Source organism: Oncorhynchus gorbuscha, linkage group LG17, assembly GCF_021184085.1.
Source record: "Oncorhynchus gorbuscha isolate QuinsamMale2020 ecotype Even-year linkage group LG17, OgorEven_v1.0, whole genome shotgun sequence".
In the NCBI taxonomy this organism is placed as follows: Eukaryota; Metazoa; Chordata; class Actinopteri; order Salmoniformes; family Salmonidae; genus Oncorhynchus; species Oncorhynchus gorbuscha.
In genome coordinates this window covers 45,396,190-45,410,303 of record NC_060189.1, presented here as the reverse complement: position 1 = coordinate 45,410,303, position 14,114 = coordinate 45,396,190, and the positions used below count along the sequence as shown (strand labels likewise).

At 43.0% G+C, this 14,114-nt stretch overlaps 1 protein-coding gene across 1 annotated transcript in view; it reads right to left on the bottom strand.

Moving 5' to 3' along the window:
* LOC124001838 (inactive ubiquitin carboxyl-terminal hydrolase 53-like) overlaps positions 1–14,114 on the bottom strand; it is a 62,582-nt gene that overhangs the window by 27,045 nt on the left and 21,423 nt on the right. Inside the window, exon 8 of the mRNA XM_046308958.1 lies at positions 3,050–3,155. Within this exon, the coding sequence (XP_046164914.1) occupies positions 3,050–3,155 (106 nt within the window). The remainder of the gene's footprint in view (positions 1–3,049; positions 3,156–14,114) is intronic.

Below are 14,114 nucleotides of genomic sequence, written 5' to 3'. Positions count from 1 at the left end.
CATACAGGAATCATAAATTATAATATATACAGAACTATAGTAGTCCTTTATAATAACTCTACGGAATAAAGCATTTATAATGGATTAGTAAATAGTTTATTCATTTATTAATGATTACTCCCACATTTGTAAATGTTAGTAACCTAGTGAGTCATACATTTATGAATAACTTCTAAAGTATTTAATAATGATGTATAAGATTCTTTAATATAAGTCCTCATAAACCATCTACTAATCATTAGTTAAGCATTTTTGTGCAGCCTCATCTAAAGTGTGGGCTATATATACAGTGTAATTTATCACAGGATATGCCATTGGTAGATATTCCAACGGTAACTCCTTAAGGTATCAAAATGGCTGATAGAATAGATCAATGGTTAAACAATAACAACTACACAGAGGATCCTCTTAGGGAGGCTGCGAATTTTCGCAGCTTTTTGTTAAAAATTGCGCAATATTTCAGCGCCCTGCTACTCATGCCAGGAATATAGTATATGCATATGATTAGTATGTGTGGATAGAAAACACTCAGACAATTCTAAAACTGGTTAAATCACGGCTGTGACTATAACAGAACGTGCGTTTCATCGAAAAGTGCAGGAAAATCTGATCACTGAAAATGGAAAAATATATCCATGCGCCACTTCAACCCATTGATAAAGGTGAACCACATTAAATGAGGCCGAGGTTGCAATACATACAGCTTCCACACGATGTCAACAGTCTTGTCATTTGTCTCGGATTTGTTTCTTGGTCAAACGAACAAGAGACAGCCCATTTCTTACGGTCTCCGACCGGATATTTTGGTTGAGATTTACCCGGACATTATCGCCTCGTGATCAATTTGATCGCTAGTGAAAGTTTATTGTCAACTTTTTTCATAAAAAAAAAATGACGTTACGTTATAAAACGCTATTTCTTTCCTTGATCTCACAGTCTTCATAGATCGATATCTAGGCTATATATGGACCGATTTAATCGAAAAAAGACCCAATAGTGATGTTTATGGGACATCTAGGAGTGCCAACAAAGAAGATGGTCAAAGGTAATGAATGTTTTATATTTTATTTGTGCGTTTTGTGTAGCGCCGACTATGCTAATTATTTTGTTTTCGTCTTTTGGGGTGTTACATGCTATCAGATAATAGCTTCTCATGCTTTCGCCGAAAAGCATTTTACAAATCTGACTTGGTGGATAGATTCACAACGAGTGAAGCTTTAATTCACTACCTTGAATGTGTATTTTAATGAAAGTTTAATGAAAGTTTGAGTTTTATCAAAAACTATAGGTGGCGCTCTGAAATTCCGCTGAGTGATGTTCCTGTATGGGAACTGTATTCTGCGTCATCCTTAAGAAGATTTATTAAGAAATATATTGATTATTTTCCTTCGAAAACACTCAAACTGTTGTAATACTGTGATGTGTATCTTCATACAAAGTCTATGCTGAGAAAAATAAGGAAAATGCTAATATATGCACATACAGTGCCTTTGGAAAGTATTCACTGCCCTTGACTTTTTCCACAATTTGTTTCGTTACAGCCTTATTCTAAAATTGATTAAATATATTTAAAAAATCCTCAGCAATCTACACACAATACCTCATAATGACAAAGCGAGAACACGTTTAGAATTGTTTGTAAATGTTTTAAAAATAAAAAACAGATTTACCTTATTTACATAAGTATTCAGACCCTTCGCTATGAGATTCAAATTGAGCTCAGGTGCATCCTGTTTCCATTGGTCATCCTTGAGATGTTTCTACAACTTAATTGGAGTCCACCTGTGGTAAACTCAATTGATTGGACATGATTTTGAAAGGCACACACCTGTCTGTATAAGGTCCCATAGTTGACAGTGTATGTCCAAGCACGACAAAACGTGGAGTGCCTGGACACCGCCCTTAGCCGTGGTACATTGGCCATACATGACAAACCCCCTGAGGTGTGCCTTATTGCTATAATAAACCCGTTACTAATGTAATTAGAGCAGTAAAAATAAATGTTTTGTCATACCCATGGTATACAGTCTGATATACCATGTCAGCCAATCAGCACTCAGGGCTCGAACCACCCAGTTTATAATGATTAATAAACTATTTACTCATCCTTTAGAATTATTATTGACACGTTGTTAGTTATTCTTAATGTTGTTAATATGAAAAATGTAATACAACTTTCATTACATAAAATACAAAATAGCTTTAATGTCTATCTTTAATAATCCTGTGTGATAAGATTTTTTGATCCAGGAACAGTAGAAAGGGTTAATGGAACAAAGCACTTTCACCAGGGCTGACGCACATTGAAGTGGTAGACCGGTGCTAGCCAATCGAGATGAGAGAGCAACAGTGGATAAGCCTTAACTGCTATTTATATCCCTAACACTAGTCTGGCTGCCTCTCCTTCAGGCCTGTTCCATCATAAAGTCACAAAGCAGAATGCAGAGAGTAGAAATCAGCTCGATGCGGGTTTGAATTAAATACTGTCTGGATCTGCATTCACTTGCTTTGGGATACTGCAGGTACAGTAACTATAATATATTGTTCTGATGGTCATAAGTATAGATTCAGTTCAATAAAACAGTATTGTAGTATTTACAGAGTAACATTTATGTGAAGATGTGTCCTATAGTTATTCAATCACAGAATGTTTTTGATACTGATAGAATAGCTGGTAGAATCCATTCATCGCTAGATCCTTTCTGTATTCAGAAGATGGACAGTGATTTATAAACAAATAACATCATGAACATTGCTACAGTTATGGACTTTCACAGGTCAAAAAGCACAATCTCCGTCCACTACATAATTGACTAACAGAGTGATTTGATTGGACAAGGAGTTCTATTTTGGTCAAAGATTACATAAAAGATCCATTGGAGTCATGTACTGCTAGAAGCTGGGATGAAGGCACATTGCACTCACATTGTTCAGCACCAACTTTCTGGCTGCATAGATAACAGCATGACCACATGTCTATCAAAACCAAATACATCACATTGGATATTAGACATCAAACTGTGGTTCATAATGAAAATGAGCAACATACCGGACAGTTACGTAGGTCATCGATGGTGTTTGCCGCCTGCAGCAATTCCCCGAACATGTCCGACCGAATCCTGTCGTTCTGCCCCAAGACGCGGTCCACCTGTTGGCTGGGACACAGAGGGGGCGGGATATGAGGGGTGTCCTTCTGCACTGTAAATCACATAAGCCATATCCAAACCTAACAGAAAGGGTATGTTGTGATCGCTTAGCAGGCTAGCACGGTCACACTTTACAGCACAGTTACAGTAAAGTTATTACACTGTACTGACACACTGTACTTACCTACAAGTTATACAGTTATAATAGCATTGTAGCGTAAAGTCTTACCTACCCCTAGCACATTATGCAGTTGTGGGACGACCTACTAGAGCAGTAGGTCTATCTACAACTAGCTGTGCGTACACACCTGGTACAAGGCATTCACATAGGTTATTGCCTTATAGTTATCATAGAATGATGCCTGTGCACTGTAATATGAAATGTTGCTAAGTCAAATCAAATGTTATTTGTCGCATGCCTCATATAACAACAGGTGTAGACTAAACAGTGAAATGCTTAAGTACAGGTTTATCTCAACAATGCAGAGAGAAAAATATAGAAACATAATAACACAAGGAATAGATACATAATGAGAAATGATAACTTGCTAGACACTGAGTGTACAAAATACCAAACATTAGGAACACCTGCACTTTCCATGACATAGACTGACAGGTGAACCCAGGTGAAAGCTATCATCCCTTGATTGATATCACCTGTTAAAAAACTTCTTAGGGCTGTGTCATGATGTTGGCCTCTTTGGGTATAGCAACCCCATCCCCCTTCCCCTGCCTCGCCCCCCCTTGCCTCCTTCAACTAGGCTGCTGTGGTCAGAGGTTGTAAATTCCTGAGAAGACCTCCTCATGGACACACAGTAGAGTGAGGGTAGATTTTCTTGGATAACAAAGGAAATCCTTCCACCTCACAGAACTTGAGGTTCGAACAAATGACATTTTCCGGTGAAAGTATAAAAGATCGGTGAAGAATCCAGCTACGAACTAGTCCGTTTGTCACAACTTGGGAAGCTCATGGGAGACGTTGTGGCCACATTACCATAACGCTGTTTATATAATAGCCTCAGATATGAGGTTTACATCTAATTGTTGTATAAGATGAATGAGTGAATATTATACTGTTTGTATAATTGTGTAATATGATTGTGGACTGTTTAATGAAGAAAAATACAATTCCCTTTTGATTTGAACTAAATCAGAGGCCCGCCCCGTAGCCCAGTTAGGGTCAGACATCCTAGGACAGACCCTTTTCTGCCATTCCGAATAAAACCCAACTTTGAGAAATGATCAGCAGACCGAGCTTACCTCAATTACGAGATGGCGAAAGGTTGCAGACCATGTTTTTCTCCATTAGGAAGAGGACAAAGGTTGTAGACCATTGCTGAATCTTTTAACCATATCACGTGGTTAAACTCTTAGACTATTGATACCGACCGAATGAGAACAAGTCTTTGATACTAATTACTAGTCTGCAGCTAGAAATTCGGTATCATTGAACGCGAAGAACGACAACCGCCGAAACATCCATTCTATAACGAATGTCACTCTGAACAATCCCCTCTAACAATAACCGAGAGAGGGAGAGAGACGGACTATTCTACAAAAGACACAAACTTTTCACCAGCGGTCAAGACGACACACTGAGCGTAAATATATATATTGATTGCAGTTGTTCCCAAATGAGTGAGCGTTCGTGTGTAAACGATTAGCATTTCAATCGTTATAATTATGACTCTGTAGTGACTTCTTAGTCGACCCCCACTTCCCCTTTGGTCTAACAAGCCGCCATGCCGGTTTAGCCCATTCCTATCATTACATTTACCTTGTTTGTTTGTTTATGCATTTCTGTGAATTACTTAGTTAGTAATAAATCAATATACCAACAATTTACGACGTTTGGAATGAGACTAACGTGAGGTAAAGGTAAAGTAAATAATTAATTAATTCGAAGACTAATTGATCAGATAAAATATCTGAAAAGTTATTTTAGGAAATTATAACTTTGTAATCTGAATATTTTACCTTGGTGCCCTGACTTCCTAGTTAATTAGTTACGTGATTAATCAGTTGATCGCGTAGTAACTAACTACAGTCTTCAGTAGTAACTATCATTCTTCAGTTAATGATAGTAAAGACACGACAGCTGCAATCCTGTTAACGGGATAATATGACAACAGCCAGTGAAAGTGCAGGGCGCCAAATTCAAAACAACAGAAATCTCATAATTAAAATTCCTCAAACATACATGTATCTTATACCGTTTTAAAGGTCATCTTGTTGTTAATCCCACCATAGTGTCCGATTGTCACGATCGTCGTAGTGAGGAGACCAAAGCGCAGCGTGGTGTGAATACTTTTAATGAATGACGAAAAAACATGAAGTACACTAAACAAACAAAATAACAAAACGAACGTGACCGCTATCAAAACTGAGTGCTAACATGTAACATCACATAGACAATAACCCACGAACCACAATACAAAACAGGCTACCTAAATATGGTTCCCAATCTGAGACAACGACAAACACCTGCCACTGATTGAGAACCATATCAGGCCAAAACACATAGAAACAGACTAACTAGACATGCAACATAGAATGCCCTCTCATATCACACCCTGACCAAACAAAACATAGAAACAAACAACTCAAATAATGGTCAGAGTGTGACACCGATTTCAAATAGGCTTTACAGCGAAAGCACCACAAATGATTATGTTAGGTCACCACCAAGCCAAAGAAACTCTGCCATTTTTCCAGCCAAAGAGAGGAGTCACAAAAAGCACAAATAGAGATAAAATGAATCACTAACCTTTGATGATTGTCATCAGATGACACTCATAGGACTTCATGTTACACAATACATGTATGTTTTGTTTGATAAAGTTCATATGTAAAAAAAACAATCTGAGTTTACAATGGCTCGTTACGTTCACTAGTTCCAAAAACATCCAGTGATTTTGCATAGCCACATCGATTGAACAGAAATACTCATCACAAATGTAGATGATAGTACAAGTTATACACATGGAATTATAGATATACCTCTCCTTAATGTAACCGATGTCTTTACGGAAAAAGCAAACCATGCAAAAATCTGAGACGTCGCTCAGAAAATAAATACAATTTTCCGCCATGTTGGAGTTAACAGAAACCAGAAATCACATTATAAATATTCCCTTACCTTTGATGATCTTCATCAGAATGCACTCCCAGGAATCCTAGTGTCACGCCTTGGTCATTGTATTTTGTGTTTTTGTTATATGTTTGGGTAGGCCAGGGTGTGACATGGGTTTATATGTTGTTTTTCGTATTGGGGTGTGTAGTATTTGGGATCGCGGCTAATTAGGGGTGTTGTATAGGCTTGGCTGCCTGAGGCGATTCTCAATTGGAGTCAGGTGCTTATCGTTGTCTCTGATTGGGAACCGTATTTAGGCAGCCTGACTTTCGCTTTGTATTTTGTGGGTGTTTGTTCCTGTCTCTGTGTTGTAGTCACCAGTAATTAGTTTCACGTTCCGTTCTGTTGTTTTTGTATTTAGTTCAGTTATTTCATGTACCGCGATACTTTCATTAAAGTCATGAGTAACCTACACGCTGCATTTCGGTCTGACTCTCTTCATTCAACAGACGAACGCCGTTACAGAAACACCCACCACTCACAGACCGAGCAGTGTGTAAACTGGCAGGATCTAAAGGAGGACGTTATGGACGGTAGAGGCATGGATTATACGACGTGGGAAGAAATCGACAGGTGGGCGGCCGACCCGGAGAGAGTGCAGGAGCCCGCCTGGGATTCCCTACAGCAATGCGAAGAGGGCTATAGACGAATGGAGACGAAAAGGAAAACACGGCGACGCAGAGCGAATACCGAAAGTAACCCCCAAATATTTATTAGGGGAGAGCGCAGAGAGAGAGTGGCTGAGTCAGGAGTCAGACCTGAGCCTACTCTCCCTGTTAATCGTGAAGAGCAGTTGCAGTGGGAGAGGCTGCACCACTTGGAGAATTGGACATGGGAGGAGGAATTAGATGGTAAAGGACCCTGGGCTCAGCCTGGAGAATATCGCCGTCCCAAGGAAGAAATAGAAGCGGATAAAGCGGAGAGGCGCAGGTATGAGGAGGCAGCACGGCGACGCGGTTGGAAGCCGGAAAAGCAGCCCAAAAAAATTATTGGGGGGGGCTAGAAGGGAGAATAGTTATGCCAGGTAGGAGACCTGCGCAAACTCCCTGTGCTCACCGTTGGGCTAGAGAGACCGGGCAGGCACCGTGTTATGCTATGGAGCGCACAGTGTTTCCAGTGCGGGTGCAGAGCCAGGTGCGGCACATACCAGCCCTTCCTATTGGCCGGGCTAGAGTGGGCATCGAGCCAGGTAAGCTTGGGCAGGCTCGGTGCTCAAGAGCTCCAGTGCGCCTGCACGGTCCGGTCTATCCAGAGCCACCTCTACACACCAGTCCTCCGGTAGCAGCTCCCCGCACCAGGCTTCCTGTGTGTGTCCTCGATCCAGTACCACCAGTTCCAGCACCACGCACCAGGCCTCCAGTGCGCCTCGCCTGTTTAGCGCAGCCAGAGCCTTTCTCCTCTCCTGCGCTGCCGGAGTCTCCCGTCTGCCCAGCGCCGCCAGTCAGCCCAGCTCCGCCAGTGCTCCCAGTCTGCCCAGCGCCGCCAGTGCTCCCAGTCTGCCCAGCGCCGCCAGTGCTCCCAGTCTGCCCAGCGCCGCCAGTCTGCCCAGCGCCGCCAGCGCCGCCAGTCTGCCCAGCGCCGCCAGTCTGCCCAGCGCCGCCAGTCTACCCAGCGCCGCCAGACAACCAGTCTCTTCCAGATCTGCCAGACAACCTGACTCTTCCAGTTCCGCCAGCCAGCCAGGATTTACCGGAGCCTACTACCTGCCTGAGCTTCCTCTCAGTACTGGGCTTCCTCTCAGTACTGGGCTTCCTCTCAGTACTGGGCTTCCCCTCAGTACCGGGCTTCCCCTCAGTACCGGGCTTCCCCTCAGTCCCGGGCTGCTTCGGTCCCGAGCTGCCCCTCTGTCCCGAGCTGCCCCTCTGTCCCGAGCTGCCCCTCTGTCCCGGGCTGCCCCTCAGTCCCGGGCTGCCCCTCTGTTCCGGGCTGCCCCTCTGTCCCGGGCTGCCCTTCTGTCCCGAGCTGCCCCTCTGTCCTGAGATGCCCCTCTGTCCTGAGATGCCCCTCTGTCTTGAGATGCCCCTCTGTCCTGAGATGCCCCTCTGTCCCGAGCTGCCCCTCTGTCCCGAGCTGCCCCTCTGTCACGAGCTGCTCCTCAGTTATTTGGGGATCTGGGTGAGGACTATTAGGCCATGGTCGGCGGCGAGGGTGGATTACCCCAGGACGCAAAGGGGAGGAACTATTACATTAATGGAGTGGGGTCCACGTCCCGAGCCAGAACCGCCACCATGGACAGACGCCCACCCGGACCCTCCCTATGCTCTTGAGGTGCGTCCGGGAGTCCGCACCTAGGGGGGGGGGGGGGGGTTCTGTCACGCCTTGGTCATTGTATTTTGTGTTTTTGTTATATATTTGGGTAGGCCAGGGTGTGACATGGGTTTATATGTTGTTTTTCGTATTGGGGTTTGTATTATTTGGGATCGCGGCTAATTAGGGGTGTTGTATAGGCTTGGCTGCCTGAGGCGATTCTCAATTGGAGTCAGGTGCTTATCGTTGGCTCTGATTGGGAACCGTATTTAGGCAGCATGACTTTCGCTTTGTATTTTGTGGGTGTTTGTTCCTGTCTCTGTGTTGTAGTCACCAGATAGGCTGTAATTAGTTTCACGTTCCGTTCTGTTGTTTTTGTATTTAGTTCAGTTATTTCATGTACCGCGATACTTTCATTAAAGTCATGAGTAACCTACACGCTGCATTTCGGTCTGACTCTCTTCATTCAACAGACGAACGCCGTTACACCTAGTTCCACAATAAATGCTTGATTTGTTTGATAATGTCCATTATTTATGTCCAAGTAGCTACTTTTGTTAGCGCGTTAGGTACACATATCCAAACGCTCGCGCAGGTCCCGTATAACTTCGGACAAAAACTTCAAAAAGTTATATTACAGGTCAAAGAAACACTTCAAACTAAGTACAGAATCAATTTGTAGGGTGTTGTCATCATAAATCTTCAATGAAGTTCCAACCGGAGAATTCCTTTGTGTCTAGAGAAGCAATGGAACGCAGGTCGATATCATATGGAATGCGCATGATCAGGAAATGGCTCTCTGCCAGTAACCTGACTCATTCAGCTCTTATTCAAGCCCACAACACGGTAGAAGCCTCATTCAAGTTTCTAAAAACGGTTGACATCTAGTGGAAGCCCTAGGAAGTGCAACTTCATCCATATCCCACTGTGAGTTCAATAGAGGCTGGGTTGAAAATCGACCAACCTCAGATTTGTCACTTGCTGTTTTGATTTCTTCTCAGGTTTTTGCCTGCCATATGAGTTCTGTTATACTCACAGACATCATTCAAACAGTTTTAGAAACTTCAGAGTGTTTTCTATGCAATACTAATAATGATATGCATATATTAGCAACTGAGACTGAGGAGCAGGCCATTTACTCTGGGCAACTCTGGGCACCTTTCATCCAAGCTACTGCCCCTGCAGCCATACGAAGTTAAATCCACTTCAATCAGTGTAGATGAAGGGGAGGACAGGTTAAGTAATGATTTTTAAGCCATGAGGAAATTGAGACATGGATTGTGTATGTGTGCCATTCAGATGGAGAATGGGCAAGACAAAATATTTAAGTGCCTTTGAACGAGGTATGGTAGTAGTTGCCAGGCACATCTGTTTGAGTGTGTCAAGAACTGAAATGCTGCTGGGTGTTCCACACTCAACAGTGTCCCGTCTGTATCAAGAATGGTCCACCAACCAAAGGATATCCATGCAACTTGACACAATTGTGGGATACATTGGAGTCAACATGGGCCAGCATCCCTGTGGACCGCTTTCGACACCTTGTTGTCCATGCCCTGACAAATTGAGGCTGTCGATGTGCATGGGGTATGAGGTAATTTAAGTAGATGCACTATATATACAAAAGTATGTGAACACCTCTTCAAATTACTGGATTCGGCTATTTCAGCCACACCTGTTGCTGACAGGCGTAGAAAGTCGAGCACACTGCCATGCAATCTCCATAGACAAACATTGTCAGTACTAGTCTTACTGAAGAGCTTAGTGACTTTCAACATGGTACCGTCATAGGATGTCACCTTTCCAGCAAGTCACTTAGTCAAATTTCTACCCTGCTAGAGCTGCCCCGTTCAACTGTAGGTGCTGTTATTGTGAAGTGGAAAAGTCTAGGAGCAACAATGGCTCAGCCGCATTGTTAGATCACACAAGCTCACAGAACGGGACCGCCGATTACTGAAGCACATAGCTACCAAGTTCCAAACTGCCTCTGGAAGCAACGGATGCTCAAGAACTGTTCGCCGGGAGCTTCATGAAATGGGTTCCCATGGTCGAGCAGCCTAAGATCACTATGCGCAATGTCAAGTGTCGGCTAGAATGGTGTATATGTCACACCCTGACCATAGTTTGCTTTGTATGTTTCTATGTTTTGTTTGGTCAGGGTGTGATCTGAGTGGGCATTCTATGTTGTGTGTCTAGTTTGTCTGTTTCTGTGTTTGGCCTGATATGGTTCTCAATCAGAGGCAGGTGTTAGTCATTGTCTCTGATTGTGATCCATATTTAGGTAGCCTGTTTGGTGTTGGGTTTTGTGGGTGATTGTCTCCTCTGTCAGTGTTTGTGCCACACGGGACTGTTTCGGGTTGACACGTTTGTTGTTTTTGTAGTTTATGCATGTATAGTTTTCTTATTAAAAACAAACATGAATTTCAACCATGCTGCATTTTGGTCCTCCTCTCCTTCGACGGAAGAATCCCGTTACAGTATAGCTCGCCGCCATTGGACTCTGGAGCATTGGAAATGTGTTCTCTGGAGCAATGCTTCACCATCTGGCATTCCAAATGACAAATCTGGTTTTGGCGGATGCCAGGAGAACGCTACCTGCCCCAATGCACTGTGTCAATTGTAAAGTTTGGTGGAGAAGGAATAATGCTTGTGGATGTTTTTCATGGTTCGGGCTAGGCCCCTTATTTCATACAATGACATTCTAGACCTGGCCTGGGTAATTATTTTCTATGGAGGGCCACATTAGAATATATCATTGCAGACCAGAATCATTTTACAGAATTATACATCATGTGTATATATATATGACTGTGTTGACAGATATATCTACTGTAAATCACGTCCAGATATACTACTTATTTAACTTATTTAACTTTAATAAATAATAATAATAATAATAATAAACCATAAATAAATCACATACATGCTCTCCTTTTGGTAGGTATTTTCATTATTAAACATGCAATGAACTACACGGAGGGAAAAGTACACTGTGCATTCAGCACCACGGATAGAACTCTTGTTAACGGGTTGCACAATAACACAAGAGAGAGAGAGAGAGCTCAACATTACATTTAAATTACTCAATCAGTGTGAGGAGTGAAGAGTGAAGTCCCTGATGGGCATTGACTAGAGCAGTTTCTGACGTCGCAATGCGCAGAATTGCTGAGAGGTGAGAGTCAGTAAGAGATGATCTGTCCCTTGACATCACATCGTTATTAGTCACATGCGCCGAATACAACAGGTGTAGTAGACCTTACAGTGAAATGCTTACTTATGAGCCCCTAACCAACAATGCAGTTTTAAAAAATATGGATAAGAATAAGAAATAAAAGTAACAAGTAATTAAAGAGCAGTGGTAAAATAACAATAGCGAGACTATATACAGGGGGTACCGGTACAGAGTCAATGTGCAGGGGCACCGGTTAGTTGAGGTAATATGTACATGTAGACAGTTATTAAAGTGACTATGAACACGTGATAACAACACAGAGAGGCAGCGGTGTAAAAGAGAGAGGGGCCGGGGGGTTGCAACGCAAATAGTCTGGGTAGCCATTTCATTAGGTGTTCAGGAGTCTTATGGCTTGGGGGTAGAAGCTGTTTAGCAGCCTCTTGGACCTAGACTTGGCGCTCCGGTACCACTTGCCGTGCAGTAGCAGAGAAAGCAGTCTATATGACTAGCGTGGCTGGAGTCTTTGACAATTTTTACGCTGAGCTGTAGTCTGAATGAATAGCATTCTCACATAGGTGTTCCTTTTGTCCAGGTGGGAAAGGGCAGTGTGGAGTGCAATTGAGATTGCATCATCTGTGAATCTGTTGGGGTGGTATGCAAATTAGAGTGAGTCTAGGGTTTCTGGGATAATGGTGTTGATGTGAGCCATGACCAACCTTTCAAAGCACTTCATGGCTACATACGTGAGTACTAAGGGTTGGTAGTCATTTAGGCAGGTTACCTTAGTGTTCTTGGACACAGGCACTATGGTGATCTGCTTAGTATTACAGACTCGGACAGAGAGAGGTTGAAAATGTCAGTGAAAACACTTGCTAGTTGGTCAGCGCATGCTTGCAGTACACGTCCTTGTAATCTGTCCATTGACCTGTTTATAGGTCTTACTCACATCGACTGCGGAGAGCGTCATCACACAGTCTTCCCGAACAGCTGGTGCTCTCATGAACATTTCAGTGTTATTTGCCTCGAAGCAAGCATAGAAGTAGTTTAGCTCGTCTGGTAGGCTCATGTCACTTGGCAGCTCTCGGCTGTGCTTCACATTGTAGTCAGTTAGGGTTTTCAAGCCCTGCCACATCCGACGAGCGTCAGAGCCGGTGTAGTACAATTCGATCTTGGTCCTGTATTGACACTTTGCCTGTATGATGGTTCATCGGAGGGCATAGCGGGATTTCTTATAAGCTTCCAGGTTAGAGTCCCGCTCCTTGAAAGCGGAAGCTCTAGCCTTTAGCTCAGTGCGGATGTTGCCTGTAAACCATGGCTTCTGGTTGGGGTATGTATGTACGGTCACTGTGGGGATGATGTCATCGTTGCACTTATTGATGAAGCCAATGACTGATGTGGTGTACTCAATGCCATCGGAGGAAACCATTAACATATTCCAGTCTGTGCTAGCAACACAGTCCTGTAGCTTAGCATCTGCTTCATCTGACCACTTTTTTATTGATCTAGTCACTGGTGCTTCCTGCTTTAATTTTTGCTTGTAAGCAGGAATCCGGAGGATAGAATTATGGTCAGATTTGCCAAATGGAAGGTGAAGGAGAGCTTTGTATGTATCTCTGTGTGTGGAGTAAAGGTGGTCTAGAGTTTTTTCTTCTGGTTGCACATTTAACATGCTGATAGAAATTTGGTAAAACTGATATAAGTTTCCCTGCATTAAAGTCCCCGGCTACTAGGAGCACCACCTCTGGGTGAGCGTTTTCTTATTTGCTTTTGGCGGAATACAGCTCATTCAATGGTGGCTTAGTGCCATCTTCTGACTGTGGTGGTTTGTAAACAGCTACAAAAAATACAGATAAACTCTCTAGGTAGATAGTGTGGTCTATAGATTATCATGAGATACTCTACCTCGAGCAACAGCTCGATACTTCCTTAGATATTGTGCACCGGCTGTTATTTACAAAAATACATAGTCTGCCGCACCCTTGTCTAACCGGATGCCGCTGTTCTCTCCTGCCGATGTGGCGTATAACCAGCCTGCTGTATGTTGATAGTGTCGTTGTTCAGCCATGACTCCGTGAAGCATAAGGTATTACAGTTTTGACTTATACTTCATCACTAAAAATGTCTGTACACATACATGAGTTGATCCAAACAGTACTTACATCTTCTGAGCATGACTCCTAATCTTTGGAGTTTTGTTTTCATCGAGATATGCATATAACCTCGTCAGTCACATTGTTTTGAATAGTTCTCTAATCACTGCATCAGACTGAAAATCGATAAGCTCAAGTTGTATGTCAGTGGGAGCGTTATCCACATTGGAGATGAAAGGAGAGGAAACCAACTGCATGTCATTTTCCAACACTTTGAAATCCTCAAAACGACAAGATAACTCACTGTTCAAAGCACACAGCAGTGATGT